The 25,366-nt window shown below is 43.8% G+C and overlaps 2 protein-coding genes across 2 annotated transcripts in view; one reads left to right on the top strand and one right to left on the bottom strand.

Moving 5' to 3' along the window:
- PPP1R21 (protein phosphatase 1 regulatory subunit 21) overlaps positions 1-8,833 on the bottom strand; it is a 44,962-nt gene extending 36,129 nt beyond the window's left edge. Inside the window, exons 1-3 of the mRNA XM_066611895.1 lie at positions 8,704-8,833; positions 2,323-2,391; positions 792-938 (exon numbers count right to left, since the gene is read on the bottom strand). Coding sequence (XP_066467992.1) covers positions 792-938; positions 2,323-2,391; positions 8,704-8,763 — 276 coding nt within the window. The 5' untranslated portion in view covers positions 8,764-8,833. The remainder of the gene's footprint in view (positions 1-791; positions 939-2,322; positions 2,392-8,703) is intronic.
- Positions 8,834-16,821: 7,988 nt separating this feature from the next.
- LOC136647840 (DNA mismatch repair protein Msh6-like) lies at positions 16,822-20,386 on the top strand. The gene is made up of 2 exons (XM_066623650.1): positions 16,822-16,905; positions 20,036-20,386. The coding sequence occupies exons 1-2, from the start codon at positions 16,822-16,824 to the stop codon at positions 20,384-20,386; spliced, it is 435 nt and encodes a 144-aa protein (XP_066479747.1).
- Positions 20,387-25,366: the final 4,980 nt, after the last annotated feature.

The following is a 25,366-nucleotide window of genomic DNA, read 5'->3' as shown; positions in this document are numbered from 1 at the left end:
CCTCTATTTAACAATATTTGCACTTTCATTCCACTGTTTCTACAAGTAGCCCAGGGCAACATAAATGACTATTTTCCCCTGCTTTTAATCCTCACAACAGCCCTGTAAATTAGAATGACAAATGGTGACAAAAACAGGACCACCCACAGAGTATCATGGCTAAGGGGAGATTTGAACCTTAGCCTCCTGGCCCTAGTACATCATGATTACCTCTACAACACCCTGGCTTCTAGTGCATCTTACTGTTAAAATAGCACATTTCTGGACTTATTTAAAGGGGTAAGATTGGCACAAACATTCCTCTATCATATCAATGCAATAGAAAGCAATATTTTTCAATGACTAAATGAAAGAACAGGAGAAACTTTAGAGCAGTCATTCCTAAAACATGTTTTGGGGCAACTTGTGTGCACACAAAATATATACATTAAAGGTTACCTATGAATTTAATACCCTCCCACAAAGGAAGCTGCCTGTTGCCTCACTACATGATTTGCTGGTGTGGCCTTGCTGCACCACTAGCTACTTTCCACTAGCTGCAAACAATTTGGTCACATCTATTTCATTGGGAATGGTTATGGTAGGCTACCTGTTACCCCTCTAAATGAGTCTCTGCTAAGAGCTTGACCATCAGGAAGCACATTCAGATCATCAACTCATATAGAAACTTCTTGCAAGGACTTCTTTTCAGGACTAAGAGTGGAGAATGCTTCCAATCTGAAAAGAAAGCTTCAGCTATCAGAACTTTGGGAAGTTTTAGAAAACACAGATGTTTTCAGCTTAGTACTTACCTTGTTTTTCTTGCCTTTAGACTCACTCAGTGTCAGTTCATCCTGAAGCAATTCTACCCTCTTGGCAAGCTGCTGATTTCGAAAGGTTAAACTGTCCATTTCCTGCTGCAGTTTTCTAAGTGACTGGTCCTTCATTTTCAATTGTTCCTGGGTAAGCAGCAGAAGTTTTATCACAGTGAATGTTGGAAAGCCCCAATTTACACAAAGCAAAAAGTTCTAAGAATTTGCCCTTATCAAGTCCTTCTTTGCTTATCATCTAACCATGCACTTCAGAAGGCTCAATTTTAAGCAAATTTGGTACACCCAGCCTGGATTTACTAAGAAAAGAAAGGCAGGAGACCCACAAGTACATGTAAGATTCTTAAATGTTAATCAATTCCTTTCTAGTTTAATGCTACTTTTTCTAGTCACAGTAGCAAGAATGAATTTTCATTTATTCTTTCAAATACATTTGGGTGTAAAGAAGATATTCTACACTGCATCATCATGTGGGTGTAGGAGAAACAAATGCTTTTTAAATTCATCAGCAAGGCTGAGAGAAATTTGTTAGCTGACAAACCTACATATGACCACAAATGGAAGAGTCATTTCAAACTGCTAGCATCAGATTTCAAGCAAACTGGCTCATGAAATTTTCTCAGCAACATTAATCTGCAATCAAAAGTGATCTTCGGTATGCATTTGATGCTGTTCCTTCCTGTGGCATCTATATTTTAGAGCCAGGAGGGTAGCACAGATTTTCCTCATTTTAAGTTCCTTCTTCCTCCCTTTTTTTGCATTACAGGCAGGAGAAGAATCTCAACTGAAGACAGAGGAAAAATAAGCTATCCACCCTATAGCTGCAAGTAACAGAAAGAAATATAGTATACCCAACTATCTGACTTGAAGATATTCCTTATTTGATTTTATAACTACCTGGTAGAAAGAATTACCATTATACAAACCAGTTACAACAGTTCAGTACAGTTACCACAGCAAAGGCGTGAGGCAAAAACAGCTTTAAAATGTTATAAATGCTGATCCATTTACTTTACTTGCTGTATTTACTTTTACAATAAGCTCTCTTTAGGGATTTTTTTTGTCCTTTTAGTAGCTGTTGATTTTCTTTCCTCTTGCTCTTTTCCCATTCCTTGCAACCTTATTTTGTTAAAATAACATTCTAAACTACAATAGCAAAGATAAGAAGCGTCATGTGAAAGGATCATTCTAGATGGACACTTGGGAGAGATGGATTTGGCCTCTCCATTCATTCCAGTGGTGCTGGAATACAGAAGATGGAGCAGGAGAAACATGCTTCTTCCTTTGCAGCTGATAGCTGAAGATCTCCTATAAGAATAGGAGTGATGAATTTCTTTAAAATTACACCAGACCACCCAATGTGTCCTTACTTCAAACCTAAGGGTGGGTGTGCAGATGACAGAAAGCTGCAGTAAAACCTGAAGAAAGCTGACTGGCACTGAAACATATCATCTAATCAAGCAGCCAATGTCAACATCAAGCTCTTGTTCACTTTAATCCTTTAAAAGCCTACCTTCAGAGATGCTGAATTTGCTTGTTCATCAACAACACCTTTTTTTAGTACCTGGTTCTGAGCTCGAAGCTGCAAAGAGAAAGACAGAGAGAAATAATTAACCCAAATATGAAGCAATAAGACTGCAAGTTGATCATTAACCACTTGCAAAATCTTGTGTTATTTTAGAAAAAAAAATTAAATGTGTTTGAAGCATCACTGAAAAGCATGAGTGCCTACTACAAGAATATATCACAGAAGCTCAATGAAACTTAAACTTCAGGACATCCCCAGAATGAACACAGAAGTTGTAGTGTAAACCTGAATGTGGCTGCTGAAACTCTATAGCTACAAAACCTCAAGGGATACTGACTCCATTGAGAATTTAGTTGTGTTAGGCCAGGGAGGGGTCCTGGGGTTCCTCAGGTGTTCATCAATGAGAAGATCCATAATGATGGAATACTTCCAGCGATGCTTCCCTGAAAAGCAGTATGCTTTTCTTGCAAGGAGCAGATACAGGGAAGCTTTGGGTGAGTTCTCAGCTGCATTTTCAGGTGAGGCCCAACAGGCCTGTGCAGCGCAACGCCCTGGCCAAGTAAACACTTTATAATACATTTACCGACAATATTTTCACCCTGCCTCTCCCCTCCCAGGGAAAGATATTCAAGACAGTTTACAGTGTGCCCAGAACCTTCAGCATACAGTGTGACAGATGCCCAGTTCTTCAGCAATCGTTTATTTACTTAAGAAACGTATTCCCACCTTTCCCATGCCAAAGCAGATGCCCAAGGCAGCATCTGTCAAAGAAAATGTTCACTGTCATTGGAAAAATGCTGGTCAAACATTTTTAATGTTACAGAATAAATTAAGTACTTTAATGTACAAATCTTACCCAACTTGATGTCAGAAGAGACTGTTCTGATGTCAGAAGGGCTCTTCTAGTATCAGAAAAGTCCTTCAGAAAACAAGCATTTTATCTTGGGGTCAGGAAAGCAGATTCCCAAAGCACACAACAGATTTTTCAATGTGAATATACGTTTGGTAACAGAGCTAAAATAGCTGGATGGCATGTCTGCATGAGTATGTTTCAGAAGCGTTAATGTATATTTTCACTCAATTTTAGTGGTATTGATATATGTGTATCTTAAATCACAGTTGCTCATTTCAAGTCTTTGGGTTGAGGCAGGTCAAAAATTGATTTTTGCTACTAAATAGTTATGTTTGCTTTTTTTTTCTGTATTACAACACACAGTGTATCTTAATGCCATCAAAGTACCAGTGGTATGCTATTAAGCTGCTATAAGTACGTTTTCCACTTCTAACCGAAGTTATCTCTTGCAATCTATCACAGTGATGTCTGTCTATCACTCAAATGCCATAGCCAGTCCTCCCCACATCTAGGATTATTCAGTCACAGGGTCTTGTACCATCCAGATTTTACTCCTATTCTTTCTCAAACCACTGTTCAAACCACGGCCATTATCTCTTCCTCTCAGCCACTGTAAGTCAGCATGATATTAAGGAATATCTCAGAAGCACATGGGGGTGGGAGGAAATCATGATCAACATGACCAAGGACAGGACTAATTCTATCAGCAGTAGAAAGAGAGCCAATATCATAAAGGAAGACATTACTCAGCAGCAATGTTACAGGGCAAGTTAGAATGTCAGCTAGGGATTGAGAATCAAGAGATCCCTACTGTCAATACCAGGTAAATCTTAGTACTGGGAAGGGCATCACTATAAAGATGAGATAGTACATCACTCTGAAGCGCAAAGAGACAACACCATCAAGCTGGCAGAGCTTCCTAGTACTGATACAAAAAGCATTTTGTATTAACATAAAAAGCACTTTCCCAGTACACAAAGCACTTCACTTGATATTTTCCTTACAACAACCCCATAAAGCAGCAGTTCCCAATGTGTGGATTGTGATACAAAGCACTTGCAAGGATGTCACGGGCTGCCCACTGTCTGGCAGCAAGACTGCAGTACAACCTTCCAGACAGTGGCAGGTGGCTCAGTATGGTGGGCAGAGCTGCAGTGCACAAAAAAATGCATGCTATAATAAACCCTCCTGCCTGCCCTGACCCTCTTACAGAAGTTTAGAAACTCGCATTAGGCCTCAGGACCCAGAAAAAAATGGTAGATGTCACCGCTTAACATATTTAGCGTCATCGTCATTCACTTCCAGGTTCCAAGGGCGTCACAGAAGCAGTAAGTTTGGGAATCGCTGCCATAAGGCAAGTAAGTATTGTTGCTAGGAAACTGAGAAAGAGTGGCTTGCCTAAAGTTACTCAGTGAGGTCCTGGCAGAGGTAAAATTTGAACTAGAGAAGTCCTGGTTTGGAATTCAGACTCTTCTACTATGCTATGCCAGCTCATATAAGGGAGGAGAAAATACCACTTCCCCTGATGTGTATAAACCTAAAGGTTTGTTATTCTAGATTAGTCACACTGAAAATAAGATCACAAATACGTGCTTGTAAAATTGCAAGGATACATTCGCTCATTCTGATATTAATGTACACATATTAATGGGGGAGGAAAATAAAATACCTACGTCACAAAGGTCCTGACATGACACGACAAATATTAATAAGAAGAGGAATAAGTATGGGAGAGAGAATTCTAACAGCATAACTGATTATTTTAGAACTAGTGCCATGGAGGTATACAGGATCCCAGAGAACTAGCGTTGCTACTGATATTTCTTGAAAGCTGAAAAGATCTCATATAAGTCTTAGTATGTATTAAATATGTATCTGTCTTTCTCAGAACACTTAACTAAACCTGCACTATGCTACAGTAGTCGCTGATGTAACAATACTGTATAGCTGTTTGGAGAGGTGGGAAAATGGTGATGCTGGTATCACAATTCAGACTTGTCTATCTATTGTGAATTGGAGATCATAGCCTCAGGAAATATCAGCACTAACTCATGAGTCTGCAAACTGAGACAAGTTTTCTTTTTTAAAACGAAAGCATAGAGAAGGATGCTATGACCGTGTGGAGAGCTACACAACAAGGGCTGAAAATCTCAGAAACACAATCGTAGATTAAGCATCTGGTTTACAGATGACATCAGAAGCAATACTGTACAAGCACTAAGGGCTGTAAAGCAACAAGCCTACATTTTCACCTCAAATACCTTCCAAGTAAAGAGGACTGTAACCATAAGGAGACCTGGTCCCTTCAGGGCTAATTCAAGCCCTCTTCCTCAAAATGTAGCTTTCATTCTAACAAGTACATCTCTATGCCTTTTACTCATGGAGGAATACGAAAAAGTATGCAGGTGGTAAATTCTACCCAGTTGCTCACTAAGCAGAAATACAATTAAATAACTTTAAACATATTAAACTACCTACACTCATGGTCAGACTATTCTGAAATTATTTCTTGCCCCTCTAAGCCCTCCACCACAAAATTTCTGGCGACAGGCCTGAAAGCAGCTGTGTAATCTGGAGAGGCAAGGCACTTCTCTGAGAAAGAGTGCGGGCACATCAAAGACTCAATTCCCTTCAAAGTACCAGTAAGCATCGCATTATGGCCGCTGCCATTCCTTCTCCACCAATACTTCACCTCTGGGTTGGCAACTGAGGAAGGGTGACAAGACTCAACTGCCTTGTGTCTGTAAGACACTCACAATATGTTGCAAAAATCAGTGAAAAAGGCAGTATACAAATGCTGTAATTATTATTATACAAGGCTGCCACCCAGGGAGTCAGATCACAGGTACAGCTGGGCTTAGAAAGTCTATCCTGAAGGGTTTCAGTCAGTGGTCTTTCCCAGAGGTCTTCTCTGAGTGATGAAGATCAGATGAGATTGTGAAGGGCTCCAGAAGGATCTCTCCAAATTGGGAGAATGGGCAGCAAAATGGCAGATGTGTTCCAATGTAAGTAGGTAAAAGGAAACGCACATTGAGGCAAAGAATCAAAACCTCATATATAGGCTAATGCAGGGGTGTCAAACATAAGGCCTGGGGGGGCGGCTGGATACGGCCCACAGAAGCTTTTTATCTGGCCCTCAGGCTCTCATCTGCTGAGCAGTGCTGAGATGTTACTTCTGAAAGGGCAGCCCAGATGAAAATTGGGCTCTCCCATATCTTGAAATATATTGCAATTTGCATATTTTCTCTTCTGTCATTTGCAGCCAATGAGCTCCTAAGAGAGAAAAAGTGCTTATTTTTAGCTATGGCCTGTTCATTTCCTGCCTAATGACATTGCTTCCAGCCCTCAGCAGGCATCATGACTGCTATTTGGCCCTTGGTGTGAAATGAGTTTGACACCCCTGGGCTAATGGGTTCTGAGCTGTATGTGACAGATCAGAAGAGAGATCTTAAGAGTGCTGATGGACAGCTTGATGAAAGTGTGCTGCAGCAGTGAAGAAGGTTAATTCCATGCTTGGGATCTTTAGAAAAGGTATTCAGAATAAAACGGCTAATATCATAATGCCATTGTACAAATCGATGCTAAGGCCACACCTGAGTGCGTCCACTTATGATTGTCACATCTCAAAAATGATATAGTAGAAATGGAAAAGGTGTAGAAGACAGCAACCAAAATGATTACTGATAAGTAACTCCCTTACGAGGAAACACTACAGAGTTTGAGGCTCTTCAGTCTAGAAAAAAGGCACCTGCGGGAGAATATGATTGAGAGATACAAAACTACATAGGAGATGGATGGAGTGGATAGAGGCTTTTCCCTCTCACACCAGAACCAGGGGACAACCACTAAAACTGAGTGTTGGGAAAGTTATGGCAGGCAAAAGAAAATGTTTATTTTTCCCAGCATGTCTATGGAACTTTAGTTTGTGGAATTAATCTGTGGAACCCCTTGCCACAGGATGTGGTGATGGCATCTGACCTGGATAAAATCAGGAGGTTACGCACACTCATTACAAGCTGTGCTGAGTATGTGCAACCTCCTGATTTCAGAAATAGGCTACCTCAGAATGCCAGATGCAGAGGAGGGCACCAGGATGCAGGTTGTGTGTTGTTGTCGTGTGTGTTCCCTGAGCCTTTTGTGGGCCACTGTAAGATACAGGAAGTTGAACTAGATGGGCCTTTGGCCTGATCCAATGGGGCTCTTCTTATGTTCAGCCCTACCTGAAGATGCTGCTGGGGACTGTACCTAGGACCTTCTAAATGAAAAGCAGGGGCTCTGAGACACCTCCCTGCCCTAAAATTTCTGAAGGACTTGGATGCAGTGCAGGAGTCTCCTACCGCTAAGGTGACCAGATACAAAGTGAGGCAGAATACCTATGCCTTTAACCACTGTACAGAAGACGGAATTGGGACAGGTGCAGCTAAACATGGAACGGTTTAAAAAGCTGCACCTTCCCAAATTCCTTCCTTTGTACAATGGAATAGGCACTCTGTCCCTGTTTGTATCTGGTCACCCTAACAAAACACATAACTTATTTTTAATGAAGCAAAGCATCCATTTTTTTTCAAAGGGGAGTCTGCTAATGCCAGAAATCCATTGAATCTATATGCATATAAGCCAATGGAGAAAGACAGGCAAAAAACAAGGGTGACCAGATAGAAAGGGGGACAGAGCGCCTATACCAGGGGTGGGGAAACTTTCAACTTTAGGGATCCTGAACCTTTAACGATTGTATAAAAGAAGAAATTTTAGCCTCTCACAGAAGACAAGCTGCTCCTGCCGAAATCCCTTCTTCGGTACAATGGCTGAAGGTAAAGGCCCTCTGTCCACTTTGTATCTGGTCACTCTGCCTGTCGCTGATCCCTCCAGTAGAAGCTCCTTTGGAAGCTTCTGACAGAAGGGATTTAGGGACTCTGTGTGGGTGGCTGTACATGGAAGAGCCTCCTCTTTCAGAGAGGGATATGAGGTGGGTGGGGAGGCAGGTGAGGCAGAGCCTCCCCAGGGGAGTCCTTCAAGAAGCACCCAAGCATTGCGCACAGCTGTGGGCGCCTCCCATGGCAGAGGCGCTTCTTGAAGGACTCCCCTGGGGAGGCTCTGCCGCACCTGCCTCCCCACCCACCTCACCTCTGGCTTGTGAAGGGCTTGGCAGCCTCACACGGTGGCAGCTGCTTCCAAGGACTCCAGTAGGGAAACTCTGCCTCACCTGCCTCCCCACCCACCGACCGCTTCCACAGCCCACACACAAGGGGTGCCAGGCCCACACACAAGGGGTGCCTCTCCCCAACGGGCTGCAGGTGAACTGAGCTCGCCCGCCCAGCCGCGGGAGCCCCGCAGCTCCCACGGGCACGAGCCCAGGGAAGGGAGGGGGGAAAGGAGGAACTGGTCCCGCGGGGCTTCCGTAGCGCAGAACTCGCCTCACGAGGGTCCCCTCAGCGCGGAGCCGGAGGATGACTCGGCTGAGGGGTAGCGAGGCGGAGCCGCCCTGCATGGCCAGGCGACGGTGGGACCTGTACCTTGGAATACTCCTGCGCCAGCTTCTGGTACTTCCCCTGCAGCTCGGCGGCTGCCGCCATGGCCACACACAGCGGACGCCGACCTGCTTTCCCAAGGATGGCCGGCAGCAGCCGCCGCCGCTCAGTCCGAGGCAGGAGACGCACTTCCGGGTTCGGGGCGGAGCGGGCGTGGTGACATCAGCACGCAGTCTCGCTCTGGATGTGGCGACTCGTCCGCCATCTTGGGGTCCCCGCCCTGATCAAAAGCATCGGGGGCGAGCATCGGGATTGACGCCATCGTCGCGCGGCAGGGGGCGTGGCCCCGAAGCAGTCTCCACTCCCCCCCCGCTCCGGCAAACGGAAGTCGGAGCGGGGCACGTGATCAGCAAAAGGCTGCGATCGCGTGCCGCCGTGGTTGCCATGGCAACCACCACCGCAACCGCCGCTCGGTCTCTGGCGCCAGAGCTGGAAGGCGGTTCAACGGCGGGCGCTACGGGGTGAAGTCAGTGGCCTCACCACAACCTTCCGCACTGCCAGAAGGTCTGTGCAGGAGCGAGCCCCACGGAGCTCGGTGGGGACGTGCTCTTGGTTAAGGGGACGTGCTCTTGGGGACGTGCAGAGGCTGCAGCCTGCGCTTGCCTGGCTGAGTGCTGGGACAGGCAGAAGAAAGTATTTCCTTACCCAGCGCGTGACTGGCCTGTGGAACTCCTCGCCACAGGATGTGGTGCTGGTGCCTGGCCTGGATGCCTTTAAGAGGGGATGGGACCAATTTCTGCAGGAAAAGTCCATCACGGGTTACAAGCTCTGATGAATGTGCAGCCTCTTGATTTTAGAAATGGGCTACCTCAGAGTGCCAGTTGCAGGGGAGGGCACCAGGATGCAGTTCTCTTGTTATCTGGTGTGCTCCCTGGGGCATTTGGTGGGCTGCTGTGAGATACAGGAAGCTGGACTACATGGGCCTTGGCCTGATCCAGGGGCTCTTATGTTCTCCTCCTCTCCACACACACAGCCAGAGCCAGCACAATGGGCTTTGAAAGCCTGTTCTCCAAGCCCCCAAACCCCGCAATGTCTGTAGCACTGTATGGGTGAGAGTCACCTTTATTGATGGGTGCTACGGATCACTTCTGGTTTCAGTCTCCTTGTTTATGGCAGTGGGAGAGTGTCATGGTTGTTCGAGTTGACAAGGTTTTTGGTTAGGCAACATTTAGGATGTTGCTCAAGAGGTCAGGAAGTGCTTTGGCGTACAGGAGAGCTGGGATCTAATCTTTCTTCCATTCCTCTTGGTCTTCAAAGAGCATGTCTGGCACCTGGGTACAATAGAAAACAAAATCAGCGTTACTTCTCACGTCTAATGATGTGACATCTCATTGATGGATTGTCAGCTGGCTGCCCTCTCTGGCATTAAACAACTATTTTCCTTTAATTTAAAGGGCCCTTCTCATCAACTTTGACATAGAAAAATCTGTGGATACTTAGGTTATATCTGTAATCACTTGTATGGCTGTCTCTCTGCAACAGTAAAAAGCAGTTTTTTAAACTGCTTTTAAAAGGGTGCATTTTTCCCTTCTCCAGGGATCAGCACATTCCTTCTCATTTGCAGGAGCCATTCGTGTTGAGTCAAATCCCTATATAACAAGGTTGGACCTGTATTCAAAGGCTGCTCACCTCTTCCTATCCCATGGTTTCTCCCTTTTCTCCTTCTCGCTCAGCTTCCTTCTTGCCTCCACAGTCTGTAGCACCATCAGAACCCATCCAGTCCTGTTGGTTCTCCACCTTCCTCTCCTCAGTGCGCTTGACAGAGCTTGGACTTCCAAGGCAGCAAACAGATTTTGTGAGATTAACATTGCAATCTTGGCAACCGATCATTATCAGAGATTTAAAAAGATCTTTGTTTTCAGTTTCCTTTCTTAGAAATAATAATAATAATACTGGCATTTATATACCACCTTTCTGGTCATCAGATTACTCCTCTGACTTTATTCAAGGCGGTTCACGTAGGCAGGCTATCTCTAAACCCCTAAGGGGATTTTTACAATCACAGAAAGGTTCTGTCTTTCAAGAACTGCACAACATTTCAGATGGATCTTTCATGGTCTGGTATCACTTCTGGTCTCCAGTTGCCTCCCATGCAGGCTGACAAACAGTTCCCTCATCTCTCACTTGAAGGGCAGCCAAGATGCTTCTTTACTCACACCAAAGAGCAGGTGGAATAACTCAGCTTGTCAGGTGCTTCAAGGTCTCGCCATTCATGGAACTGCCGGTGGCCTGGAGCTGGTGACCTTCAGATATTATCTTTGGGCTAACAGAGGCTCTATCCTCTAGACCAGGGGTGCCCAAACCCCAGTACTGGGGCCACTTGTGACCCTCAAGGACTCTCAGTCTCCAATATGCCTCTGGCCCTCCAGAGACTTCCTGGGGCCTGCACTGGCCTGATGCAACTGTCCTCAGCCAACTCCCAACCTCTCCTGTGAGCTGTGGGATGATGGCTCCCTTCATTGCTTGCTGTTTCACATCTGTGATGCAGCAGCAAAGGAAAGGTTGGCCTTGCTTTGTGCAAGGCCTTTAATAGGCATCGAGCTATTGCAAGACCTTAATTCATTCATATAAGTTCCATCTTTATTATATTCATTTATGTAAATTTATTCAAATGTAAAATGTAAATTAATTCTTTTTTTCCCCAGCCCCCAACATAGTGTCAGAGAGATGATGTGGCCCTCCTGCCAAAATGTTTGGACACCCCTGCTCTAGACCAGACCTCCTGTAATCTAAAATACAATTACCACAGACACTCGCCTATAAGTTGACCCCACAGATAAGTCGAGGGCAGGTTTTGAGCCAACAATCATGGGATTTTCTATGACCCTCGGATAAGTCGGGAGTTAAACTTAGGGGGGGTGTCTGACTATAGTTTTGTCTGATTTTACCCCAGGCCAGATCCTGAAAAATAACCTACCACTAATTATTACCTAAGAACTGTAGCCTCTAATTTATTAAAAACATAGTAAAAGATCATAAGATACATTTTTATTCTTTTTAAATTCTGGTCTTCACCACCTTTTTGTAAGCACTATCAGAGTAAGTGCACTGTAAACAACATACGAGTAAATCAGTGGTTCCCAACCTGGTATTCATGTACTCCCAGGGACACTCAACAGGACCTTTAGGGATACTTGAAAAAGAATGGAATAATGGTAGAAAAAGACAGGTCATTCTCCAGAATGCCTTGCAAGGACCAGCAAGGCAGGAAGGGAGGTAGCTAGTTGGCTTTGAAAGCCCCACCAACAGCTAGTTTTTGGTCATCAATTCATCTATGAACCAGTGATTGAAAACCAGCACAGTAAAAAAGCTGAAACATAATATGGAAAGTGATCAATCACCCAGAATTTCTCAGCACACTTCTGGTGCAAAACAGTACAGAGTCTTCTGTTCCTCAAACAGATAGAAAGAGAAAACACTGAGATGAATACATGAAGTCTGGGTTTTCATAGAGAGGAGATGAGGGCTTGTATTATTACAAACATTTTGCTAATATGAAGGGTACAATTTATTATTGCTAAGGGATATGCAAGTGAAAAAGGTTGGGAACCACTGCAGGAGAACCATGAATCAAATCCACCTTTAAGGTGTCTGGTGTGTTAAGCCAGAAGCTCTACATACAACATACAACCCATTACACATAACTGAGAGTGTGCAATTCAATTCACAGCAGAGAGATGCAGCTGCATATATTTGCAATCCTTTTTACTCAGAAGTAAACCCACTGCTTTCCATGGGTGTTATTCTTAAGTAATGCTGCATTGAATTGTAGTCTGGGAATTGTTGCTTCAAATGGAAAGGGTGTTGGAAAAAAAAGACCTCTGCCAAATGCAAAGCCTTTGCAAAAGGGAATCGGGTTGCAGCAGCAAAAGGGAACATAGGGGAATAAAAGGTTAACTTTGGCTGAAATGTCCCAGGAAAGTAACTATAGCAACTAACCAGCTTCCTGCCTAAGCTTAGCAGAGAAAGAACCTGTTCAAAGTTGAAAGTCTCTGCCCTCTGATTGACCCGGAGATAAGGCAAAGTGAGAACTGGAGCTTTGATTACTTGCCAAAAATTTCACGTACTATGCCTAAGTATCTACGGTAGATTGTAACTAATATACAGTACATTATTATAACACATATATGTTGTTGGCATCCTTCAGTCTCGAAAGACTATGGTGTCACGCTCTGAATGGTGGTTCTGGAACAGAGTGTCCTCTCCAGAGCGCGAAGCCTGGGTAAAGTAGGTATGGAGGATAGGCTGTTACCCATGCAGCAAATCCACCCTCTCCACGTCGCTGAAATTGTCCAATGGAAAGGCAGAGGCCAATACGATTGGTTCCAGCGGCGTCGCAGGAGTTGCCAGAACATGGCTGTGTCCAGTCATGAACTGCCTCAGGGACTCCGGCTCCTGATTTTGCCTCGAGGTTGACTCCTGAAGCCTTTTCCATAACTGGATGTAGCCACAAGGCAGTGGAGGTTTGGGATCAGAGTTTTCCTTCTCTCAGATGAGCTGCCTTCCCAGGCTAATGAGTCCCATCTACCCGGTGGCTGTTTAGTTGCCTCTTACGACAAGTACAGCCAAACACATATATATAGACACGGAAATATACATACCACAGACACCCGCCTATAAGTCGATCCCACAGATAAGTCGAGGGCAGGTTTTAAGCCAAAAATCATGGAATTTTCTGTGACCCTTGGATAAGTCGGGGGTTAAACTTAGGGGGGTGTCTGACTATAGTTTTGCCTGATTTTACCCCAGGCCAGATCCTGAAAAATAACCTACGACTAATTGTTACCTAAGAACTGTAGTCTCTAATGTTAAAAACATAATTAAAGATCATAAGATACATTTTTATTCTTTTTAAATTCTGGTCTTCACCACCTTTTTGGAAACACTATCAGAGTAAGTGCACTGTAAACAACATACCATTAAAACAGTGGTTCCCAACCTGGTATTCATGTACTCCCAGGGACATTCAACAGGACCTTTAGGGGTACTTGAAAAAGAATGGAATAATGGAAAAAAAGGGCAGGTTGTGCTCCAGAATGCCTTGCAAGGCATTCCTGCCTTGCAAGGACCAGGAAGGGAGGTAGCTAGTTGGCTGTGAAAGCCCCACCAATAGCTAGTTTTTGGTCATCAATTCATCTATGTACCAGTGATTGAAAACCAGCACAGTAAAAAAGCTGAAACATAATATGGAAAGTGATCAATCACCCAGAATTTCTCAGCACACTTCTGGTGCAAAACAGTGCAAAGGCAGAGTCTTCCTTTCTTCAAACACATAAAAAGAGAAAACACTGATAAATCAATGAAGTCTGGGCTTTCATAGAGAGGAGATGAGGGCTTGTATTATTACAAACATTTTGCTAATATGAAGGGTACAATTTATTATTGCTAAGGGATATGCAAGTGAAAAAGGTTGGCAACCACTGCAGGAGATCCATGAATCAAATCCACCTTTAAGGTGTCTGGTATGTTAAGCCAGAATTTTTACATATAACATACAACCCATAACACATAACTGAGAGTGTGCAATTCAATTCACAGCAGAGACAAAACTATAGTCAGACACCCCCCTAAGTTTAACTCCTGACTTATCCAAGGGTCATAGGAAAATTCCATGATTGTTGTCTCAAAACCTGCCCTCAACTTATCTGTGGGGTCGACTTGTATGGGGTATGTCTGCGGTATGTCCCATTGGGGTCAATGGGGCTTACTCCCAGAAAAGTGTGGATAGCATTGGGCTGTCAGACCCTGTTGTGCCCCTGCTCAGTGATGTGATGTAAAGAGCAGCAGGGTTTGATCCCTCCAGCAGGATATTTCCCCCACATATTTATCACTTACTTACTGTCTCTCAGCCTCACCTGCATCAACGGAGTTGTTGTGAGGACAAAAGAAAGAACCGTGTATAGCACCCCAAGCTCCTTGGAGGTAGGGTGGCATAAAAATGTGAATAAATAAATTTATCTTGCAGTGTTGACAGTGACATCTCTCCCTTCTTTCTTCTCTGATGCCTTGCGAACTGCTATTGCTGAATTACTAACCCCTCTCAATACTGCTGAAAAATATAATTCCTAGGGCACCTTGCATTTGGCATACAACTTTAGTAGTGCATTAGGAACATGGTGGGGAGGGAGCATCCCTTTGGTTTCCTGTTGCAGCTGCTGAAGCAGCAGGAAAGATATGAGGAGTTGGGGAAAGCTTCTGGATCCACAGATGAAAGGGCCTAAGTTTATCTCTAGTTGGATTAAATTTGGAGCTGGGGCAGACCTTTGAGGTTGTGATGCTTGACTTGAATACTTGCCTTCTGAGTGTTTTCATCCAGCTTGAGGCAGAAACAGCATAGAATATGGCCGATAAATCTGTCCAAGATGTAGTTTTTGAACTCGAGACTACCTGCTTCATGTTTTTGCTTTTTGTTGTTGAAGATTTAAAGACTGGAGGAGGAAGAGAAAGTAGGATGGTGGAGGTTCTGTGGAAACATCTTGGCTAAGGTAAGGGATAGAAAAAGAAAGTTATGAAAAGCTATCATTAACTTGTATTAAGAAATGAATGATTTGTGTTTCAGCTGCATAGAATGCAAGCAAGAAAGGGGCAAAGGCTGTGCTTTATACTGAAAGGTAGTTAGGTTCAGACCAACTTGAGGGCTGAGCTTTTGCCTTGGAATCCATCCTCTTGCCTCCTTCAACTGTGTGTAAATGGGGACAGGTTGTAGTTACTCAGTGTAAGGAACTCTTTGTATACGGGGAGGCGATTTCCTTTACTAATTATGTTCAGGGTTTGAGATCTTTGGTTGAAAAGTGGTATAAAACAAGAATGGACTCTTAATGGCAAGAAATAGACTATGGAGGTGGGAGCAGTGCTGGTCCTATTCTCCTTGGGAGCTATGTCATCTACCATGGGCTGTTCTTCAAAAATTTGAACTGAATGTGCGTGTTGTGCTCAGCAGTGCTGGAAAGCTCAGCAGTGCTGGAAAGCAACTCTTTGCATACTCAGGCACTTGTCTTTCCTATTACTTTTACTACAAATAATAAATCATTGTTAATCAGGAATAAGTTCTTAAATTTGGAGGGTGGTCCTGGAAAGTAAAGTACATTCACAAGGAGGATCCAGGTTAAAAAGAGGTTTGTGAGCCATTGTTCAAAGCGAGAGTTGAGTTTTCATGGAATCATGTCCTTAACAAATGTTGACTGTCTTGGTTTTATATCTTGTCAGCAAAATCAATTCATTGCTGTGCAGACTAACATTCTGTATTCTATGCAGCTCATGGACTGAGATAAACACATATTCACCTGGTGACTTGGTTTGGGCCAAACCTGAAGGTCATCCTTGGTGGCCATGTCTTGTATACAACCATCCAACAGAAGGAATACTTTACAGGGGGAGAGGAAGAACTTCCCGCATCCATGTACAGTTTTTCTATGACAACCCATCAAGAGGCTGGGTTAGCATGAGATACATATGACCATATGCAGGTAAGAAGTACGATAACTGTGGAATGCAGTTGCCCTCACATCTTGGGCTGTTAATGCCACTGCACCTCACTAGGAAATGGGAGAAAATGCTTTGATTTTTCACTGGAAAGGTTAATCATTTTTGTTTTAATAAGCTTTCAGTGATTTGATGACCCAGTTCTGACTCTAGTTACTTTGGTTTCAGTTTCTTCTCTGTTTTTAAAAGTTTTCTCTTGCTCTTTTATGTTGATTTAGTAGTTGTGTGCTTGGATTGAATTGTTTTTAAATGGATTTCTTATTTAGATTATATGTTGTGTGTGTGTGTGTGTTGTATTTTTTTCTTTGGTGTCAGCTGCCTTGAGGTACCCTTAGAAAGATAGAATGCAGATCTCAAGATAATGAAATTAAATATGTTGTTAGTGGGCTGTCATTTGTTCTAGTTACACCAAACTCGTCTCTCCCCCCCCCCCAGCATTTCAGCATTCCTGAGTAACATTGGGTATGTACGAGTAACATTGGGTCGTACTTGCCTGAATTTGGTTTCTGACAAGTTTCTTTTTGTTTGACAGGTTCTGCTGGAAGGGATACCCAGAGGGGAGGAATGTTTTACAGTTCAAGGCCTGAAATTAAAAGAGCAATGGAACTGGCCGATGCTGTGATGAAAAAAGATAAAGATGAGCAACTTGACCTTGCAGTATGTGATAAACCTTCAGAAAGTGAAGAGGAAGAAGAAGAGATGGAGGTAATTTTTAAAAAATAAAAAATAGTTGTTTTCCAAAAGAGATCAGAGAACAGAGAATCTTTCATGCTTGTTAGATTAGGATTTTGTAGAGCCCTATCCTTTAAGTGCTACAGTAGCCTCACAGCTATAGGCTATTATGAACCAACCAGCTTGTGGCAGAACATAGATCTTGGAAAGGTACGTTTGAGGAAGAAATGCAACATACAAAACCCCTCTTCTTTTTATGTTCAGTGGTGCCTCGCATAACGAAATTAATCCGTTCCGCGAGTCCTTTCGTTATGCGAGTTTTTCGTTTTGCGAAGCGCGTTTTCCCATAGGAATGCATTGAAATTTAATTAATGCGTTCCTATGGGCAAGAAAAGTCAGAACAAAGTCAAATTTGGTTTACAAAGTGTTTATTAAGTGCTCTTTAAAGGCATACATCCTGTACAGAGGATTTCAAAAATTTCAAGCACAAAACTTCAACTTTTTAAACATGACAGAAAAACATTTAAAAATCAGCAAACATGAGGCAGGACCATCTGACTTGAGGCTCAACACTGAAACTGAACAGAAACAGTCACAAACAGTCCTTGGACTGTGCAAAACTCTTCAGAAAGTACATTTTTAAGGCATGTAAACAGGGACATCATACAGAAACCAATACAGAAACTTTTTAAAATCACCAAAGGACTCTCTAAGGCTCTAGGGGACACTTGTACACAAACATTTTAAGGTGACCAAGTCAGGCTGAAGTCTCTCTGGGGATGGCACGAATGCTGGTCAACTGGGAAGGCGCAGTAGCATTCGTGCCATCTGTGTCCTCTTCCCGGCCTCTGCAGGAGCAGCCTTCTTGGGACCCATGTCAGCAGTTGCTACGTTCGCAAAAACAAAAGGCAGTGCTTCACATCCGCTTCACGCACACCTTCCCACCCCTGGCCAAACCTGCCCGGGACAAAAAAGTGGCATAACAGCCTCCCCCCCCCAACACAGGAGAACAAATGCAGATGGTGAAGCTACGCTCCCTACCTTTCCACTGCTTGAGATGTCCCTGTGAAAAAGCTCCTTAAATCCTGGTCTGGAAAAACGGTTGCATATGAGTTCCACAGATTCCCCAAACTGCTGGAAAAACTCCCCTAACCTCCCCAAAACAGCAGGCCAAAACTGGCCAACTGGCCAGCTGGCCCCCCAAAATGTACCTCAAATGCTGGCCACCACTTCCCAAAAGTTCAAAGAAACTTACCTTAACTGCTGGTAGTAGGTTCCCCAAGGAGTTGGTGAACTGCTCAGAACAGTTGACCAAAGACAGAGTTCGCCCACAGCACAGGCCACAGTTGCTCCTGGAAGTCAACCCTGGAACTGCACGTCGAGAAGTGAGCCCAGGCTGCATTGGGGAGGCTTTTTAAACCTCCAGGCACAATGCATCCTGGGTATTAATGGTTGTGCGATTTAAAACAAACCAGGACAATAAAAAAAAAGGAAAAAAATTCATTTTGCAAAGCATGGGTCATAAAAATTCGTTGTGCGAGTTACCAAACTTCGCTAAACGCTTTCGTTCTGTGAGTTTTTCGCTGCGCGGGGCATTCGTTATGCGAGGTACCACTGTATTTCGTTTTGCTCAGGACTAGTCAGCAGCTGGTAGAGATATAACATTCTGGGGAAATTTGAAGCTGCAGGAAAATATGTGCTGTGTTTTTTCTTTATCAGAGTGTATTGCTTTGGAGTATAAAATGCATTATGTGTAACGTAATTAGCACATAAATAAGTGTTTAGTAAAAGAGCACTTTTTCAAGTAGTGCTTGTTTTTACATTTAGCAAGTGGAGACGGCACATCGCAGTCCAGTGTAGTGTCTTTTCTCAGTGGCTGTTGCTGATGTTGCTTCTGCATCATTTTGATTGTGATCCCTGTTGGTCAGGGAGTCATTTAGTTTATTTGATTTATTCTGTAAAGGCTTTCATCTTTTTTGTTGAAAAGTATATAAATTCCATAGTCCACCAAGAGGCTTGCTGCTTGCCTGTAGCTCTTGGTGCAGGCTACAGAGAATCATCATTCAGCTACTGCCTTTTGCCTGAATCTCAGGAGCCTATCTTTGTTTGCTTTCCTAGCTCTCTTCCCCTTTCCTGCTATGCTAAAACCCCCGGTTCTTCAACTTCAGATCCCCTGGGTACCCTTTTGATTTCTCTATGTACCTTTCTTCCCCCTTTCTCTTTGCTTGTGCTTTCATGCATCACCTTTCCTTTTAAGGATTTTGTCTACTTTTTTCTATTGCAACAGCTTATGTTTAGGGCCTAGCAGTGTGAATGGCTAAGGGCGCAATCCTAGCCAACTTTTCAGCACCAAGGGAAGCACAATGCAGCTACAAGTTAAGGGAACAAACATTCCCTTATCTTGAGGAGGCCTCCATGACTGCAAGATTCCCCAACTGCAGGATGTAGCACATGCCCGACTGGCACAGTTATGCCAGCGCTGGAAAGTTTGTTAGGATTACACCCTTAGTTAATAAATTCCTTTTTATTTTTTGATCTCCCACCTCAGTTTGTAAAACCATCTCTATAATAAAGGTTGGTTTGCCTCCCTTGTCCTCCTCTGTTGACACATCAGGTTGTGCCATTGGCCACTGCATGGTGCTCTGGCACATGGAATAGGCTTCTTCTGTATTCTCATGTTAATGTGTGTTACATTTGACATACATAGCTGTATTCACACATTTCTGTGTGAACAACTGTGTCTGGGTTCATTTTTAATGGGCAGCAGTCTATGTACACTGTACACAGCTTGTAACCTGCATTGAACAGGATGCATGAATAACTGAGTGCAAGTTTAATGCGTGAGATGCATTTGCATCAGTTCAGGAGGGGGGTTATGATAGAAGCATTCTTCATGAACATAAAATTAGACAGTGATTTAGAATATATTTCAGCAAAAAAGCAACTGCTGCAACACCATAAACCTCTAGTTTATCCTCCTGCACTGTTAACAAAACCACAACTATTCATTTTTGTCAAATGCACCATTTAGAAGGAAAGCTGTTTTTAGGCTGGGCACACATTTGCCATTGACCTGCTGGTTGCAGTGTTAGTTTGTTTAACTATCAGATGGTCTTTCAAACACCCAATTTTATACTTTTTGACATGTTCTTTTTTTATGCAGGTGAGCGATGAGGGTGAAGATTTTGACACAGCGAAAAGTAGAAATAAAAGAATAGCTGGGAGAAGGCAGCATACTGGAAGAACCAAAAGGAGAAAAGTTGTAATTGATTCAGACAGTGACAATGAGGGTTCAGACAAGGAGTTTAACCCAGAAGAAATCAGCAGTGATGAAAATAGCATTGAAGCATATGACAGTGAGGTGTCTGACAATGATCGAGATGGTCCTGCTAAAGTCCCCCCCCCTAAACAAACACAGGAAAAGGTGATCAAACCTCCACCAAAAGACAGTTTTAGAAACAACCAACCTGAGGCCCCCAGAAGAGAAATCTTTCTGAGATCAGGTTTAATCTAGCATCTTATTCAGCACCTGAATCCTTTGATTATCAATCAAATATGAATGGAAGAGACACTGGCGATCCTGTTGTGTGGGAACATGATAAAATTGACTGGCTTCAGGATGGTAAAAGGCGAGATGGTCGTCGGAGGCGACAAAATGATCCAGATTATGATCCAAGTACCCTTTTTGTGCCTGAGGACTACCTTAAAAACTGCACCCCAGGAATGCGGAAATGCTGGGAGCTGAAGGGTCAGAATTTTGACTCTCTGATTTTTTATAAAGTTGGGAAGTTCTATGAGCTGTACCATATGGATGCTGTTGTTGGTGCTAACAAGCTGGGACTATCTTTTATGAAAGGCACTTGGGCCCATGCATTGTAGAGCGCTTTACATGTAAAGATTTCAGTGCGTCTGATGAAGATGACTGTCTATGTCACAAAAAATGTCTTAAAGCACAATCCTCTGTATGTTTATTCAGAAGTTCCTCTGTGTTAAGTGGAACTTCAGCCTTAAACATTAAGGTTCCACAGGAAAAAAAAATGCCTCTTGACTGTTTTTCCTGCAGCAGACTATGTTTCCACAGTTAAACAATCATTGTCAAATTGTTATGTGGAAGAAATTGTTCTGAAATGGAGACAGTATTGTGATGAATTTGCTATCATTGTAAATAACACCTATGAAATGGTTCTGCCTTTAAGTTATGCCTGCGGGGATTTGGGCTTGAAAAAATAATGTCAATGGTCTGTAATAATCAGTTGATGTTACTGTATGAAAATTTTCCTGGATACTGAGATTTCATTGAAATATTTGGAAGGGGAATGCTACCAGGATTGGAGAAGGTGGCCTCCCTTCCACTCTTCACACTACCACTATGAAGGTAGGAATGTCAGTGTTTGCAGTTTGGAAGAGGCAGCTGAAGGCATCTTGATGCAAAAGGGCATTTCTAACTGGGCAAAGAGGCACTTTTTCATAAGAACATAAGAACAGCCCCACTGGATCAGGCCATAGGCCCATCTAGTCCAGCTTCCTGTATCTCACAGCGGCCCACCAAATGCCCCATGGAGCACACCAGATAACAAGAGACCTCATCCTGGTGCCCTCCCCTACATCTGGCATTCTGACTTAACCCATTCCTAAAATCAGGAGGTTGCGCATACACATCATGGCTTGTACCCCATAATGGATTTTTCCTCCAGAAACTTGTCCAATCCCCTTTTAAAGGCGTCTAGGGTAGACGCCAGCACCACATCCTGTGGCAAGGAGTTCCACAGACCGACCACACGCTGAGTAAAGAAATATTTTATTTTGTCTGTCCTAACCCGCCCAACACTCAATTTTAGTGGATGTCCCCTGGTTCTGGTATTATGTGAGAGTGTAAAGAGCATCTCCCTATCCACTCTGTCCATTCCCTGCATAATTTTGTATGTCTCAATCATGTCCCCCCTCAAGCGTCTCTTTTCTAGGCTGAAGAGGCCCAAACACCGTAGCCTTTCCTCATAAGGAAGGTGCCCCAGCCCCGTAATCATCTTAGTCGCTCTCTTTTGCACCTTTTCCATTTCCACTATGTCTTTTTTGAGATGTGGCGACCAGAACTGGACACAATACTCCAGGTGTGGCCTTACCATAGATTTGTACAACGGCATTATAATACTAGCCGTTTTGTTCTCAATACCCTTCCTAATGATCCCAAGCATAGAATTGGCCTTCTTCACTGCCGCCGCACATTGGGTCGACACTTTCATCGACCTGTCCACCACCACCCCAAGATCTCTCTCCTGATCTGTCACAGACAGCTCAGAACCCATCAGCCTATATCTAAAGTTTTGATTTTTTGCCCCAATGTGCATGACTTTACACTTACTGACATTGAAGCGCATCTGCCATTTTGCTGCCCATTCTGCCAGTCTGGAGAGATCCTTCTGGAGCTCCTCACAATCACTTCTGGTCTTTACCACTCGGAAAAGTTTGGTGTCGTCTGCAAACTTAGCCACTTCACTGCTCAACCCTGTCTCCAGGTCATTTATGAAGAGGTTGAAATGCACCGGTCCCAGGACAGATCCTTGGGGCACACCGCTTTTCACCTCTCTCCATTGTGAAAATTGCCCATTGACACCCACTCTCTGCTTCCTGGCCTCCAACCAGTTCTCAATCCACGAGAGGACCTGTCCTCTAATTCCCTGACTGTGGAGTTTTTTCAGTAGCCTTTGGTGAGGGACCATGTCAAACGCCTTCTGAAAGTCCAGATATATAATGTCCACGGGTTCTCCCACATCCACATGCCTGTTGACCTTTTCAAAGAATTCTATAAGGTTCGTGAGGCAAGACTTACCCTTACAGAAGCCATGCTGACTCTCCCTCAGCAAGGCCTGTTCGTCTATGTGTTTTGAGATCGTATCTTTGATGAGGCATTCCACCATCTTACCCGGTATGGATGTTAGGCTGACCGGCCTATAGTTTCCCGGGTCCCCCCTCTTTCCCTTTTTAAAAATAGGCGTGACATTTGCTATCCTCCAATCTTCTGGCACCGTGGCTGTTTTGAGGGACAAGTTGCATAACTTAGTCAAGAGATCTGCAACTTCATTCTTCAATTCCTTAATAACCCTTGGGTGGATGCCATCAGGGCCCGGTGACTTATTGATCTTTAATTTATCAATGAGGTCTGAAACATCTTCTCTTTTAACCTCTATCTGACTTAACTCCTCGGTTAGGAGGGGCCGTTCAGGCAGCGGTATCTGCCCGAGGTCTTCTGCCGTGAAGACAGATGCAAAGAACTCATTTAATTTCTCTGCCATCTCTAAGTCTCCTTTTATCTCCCCTTTCCCTCCCTCACCATCCAGAGGGCCAACCGCTTCTCTGGCGGGTTTCCTGCTTCTAACATATTTGAAGAAGCTTTTATTATTCCCCTTAATGTTGCTGGCCATGCGTTCCTCATGGTCTCTCTTGGCCTCCCATATCACCTTCTTACATTTCTTTTGCCACAGTTTATGTTCCTTTTTATTCTCCTCATTAGGGCAAGACTTCCATTTACGGAAGGAAGCTTCCTTGCCCTTCACAGCCTCTCTAACTTGGCTGGTTAGCCATGCGGGCACCCTCCTGGATTTAGTGGAACCCTTCTTTCTTTGCGGTATACACCTCTGCTGGGCCTCTATTACTGTTGTTTTAAGCAGCCTCCATGCACTCTGGAGAGATTGGACTCTTTTTACCCTCCCTTTCAACCTCCTTCTAACCAGCCTCCTCATTTGAGGGAAGTCCGCCCGTCGGAAGTCAAGGGTTTTTGTTAGAGATTTGCCTGGTATTCTTCCCCCAACGTGCACGTCAGAACGGATCGCAGCATGATCACTGTTCCCCAATGGCTCAGTAACGTTTACATCTCTAACCAGGTCCTGCGTACCGCACAAAATTAAATCCAGAGTCACCTGTCCTCTGGTGGGCTCCGTGACTAGCTGATCTAAGCCACAGTCATTTAGCACGTCAAGAAATCCGGTTTCCTTATCGTGACCAGAACACAAATTGACCCAGTCAATATGAGGATAATTGAAGTCCCCCATGATTACAACCCTGTCCCTCCTTGTCACCTCCCTGATCTGTTTCCTCATTTCAAGGTCCCCATCTGATTTCTGGTCTGGAGGACGATAGCACGTCCCCAGTATTACATCGCTGCACAAGCCTGGTAATTTAACCCACAGAGATTCTACGGTGGAGTCGGACCCACCTTCAATCTCTACTTTGCTGGATTCTATCCCTTCCTTAACATAAAGGGCCACCCCACCTCCAACACGCCCCTGCCTGTCCTCTTTTCAAGTGGTGCTCCTCTTATATTTAGCAGGGGGGGGGGGAATAACTGTCCATCCCCACATGGCATGTTTTCTAGTGACTGTTTGCTTTGTTCTTTTGCATATTTTTAGATTGTGAGCCCTTTTGGGACAAGGAACCGTTTAGTTATTTGATTTTGGGCGCAATCCTAACCCCTGACATAAGCACTGACATAAGGGCAATGAAGCTCCAAGGTAAGGGAACAAACATTCCCTTACTTTAAGGAGGCCTCCGTGAGTGACACCCAACTGCAGGATGCAACACATGTCCCATTGGCACTGCTATGCCAGTGCTGGAAATCACTGACATAAGGGGTTAGGATTGCGCCCTTAGTCTGTTAACTGCTTTGTGAAATTTTTTGTTGAATAAGCAGTATATAAATACCCTTGATAATAATAATAATCTTTTTTATGAGATCTGACATGAGGTAGTGGATCTACTGCCTAGTAGGGCAGTATGCATGCTGCTTGCCTTTACTGTTGCTCTACATTTGTAAATAAAGAAAATATTATGAAAACAAACACCATGGTTATGGTGTTTGTTTTCATAATATTTTCTATTGCTTTTTGGAGGAGAGCAGACCCAGGGAGTGCTACCCCTGAAACTTCCTATTGCGTGGGAAAGTGGTGAGTGGCAACCCTATATTTGCATTTTTACTGATGAACAACTAATAATGTACCAAGGATCTCTGAACTTTCTGCCCATTCTTTGCTCTGAAAGAAACATCCATGCTTACAGACCTTGGGCTACTTTTGACATGTTTGGAAGTGTTCTCCTGATGCTCTACTTGGCACTAGCGGCTGTTGCTTAGTGATGGGGGTAACTTGTGGCATCATTTCCTGTTATTGGAAGAGAGGAGGAAACATGGAGGCAGTCGATAGCAATCAGAGTCATGGCATGTCAATAGCCACATACAAACAGGGTTGTTTTGAGTACCTAGGTGTTTTGGAATACAGACAACATTACGAGAATTTGCTGGCATAGGCAAGAAAATGGCTTAAAATGTTAACAAAGATCCAGATTTCTTTGTAAATTTTGAGCAGAGCTTACAAAAGTTTATAATTTAAATTACTGATTTTCACATTGACACAGGTCACATTTTGTACATCCTTTTTCAAATAATGGAATTTGCTCTTTTCCTTAAGTACACTAGGGGGAGCTTTTTGTCTACATTTGGCAAATC

Source organism: Tiliqua scincoides, chromosome 1, assembly GCF_035046505.1.
Source record: "Tiliqua scincoides isolate rTilSci1 chromosome 1, rTilSci1.hap2, whole genome shotgun sequence".
NCBI classification, from domain to species: domain Eukaryota; kingdom Metazoa; phylum Chordata; class Lepidosauria; order Squamata; family Scincidae; genus Tiliqua; species Tiliqua scincoides.
The sequence above is the reverse complement of the archived record's forward strand: the minus strand, read 5'-3'. Positions and strand labels throughout refer to the sequence as shown.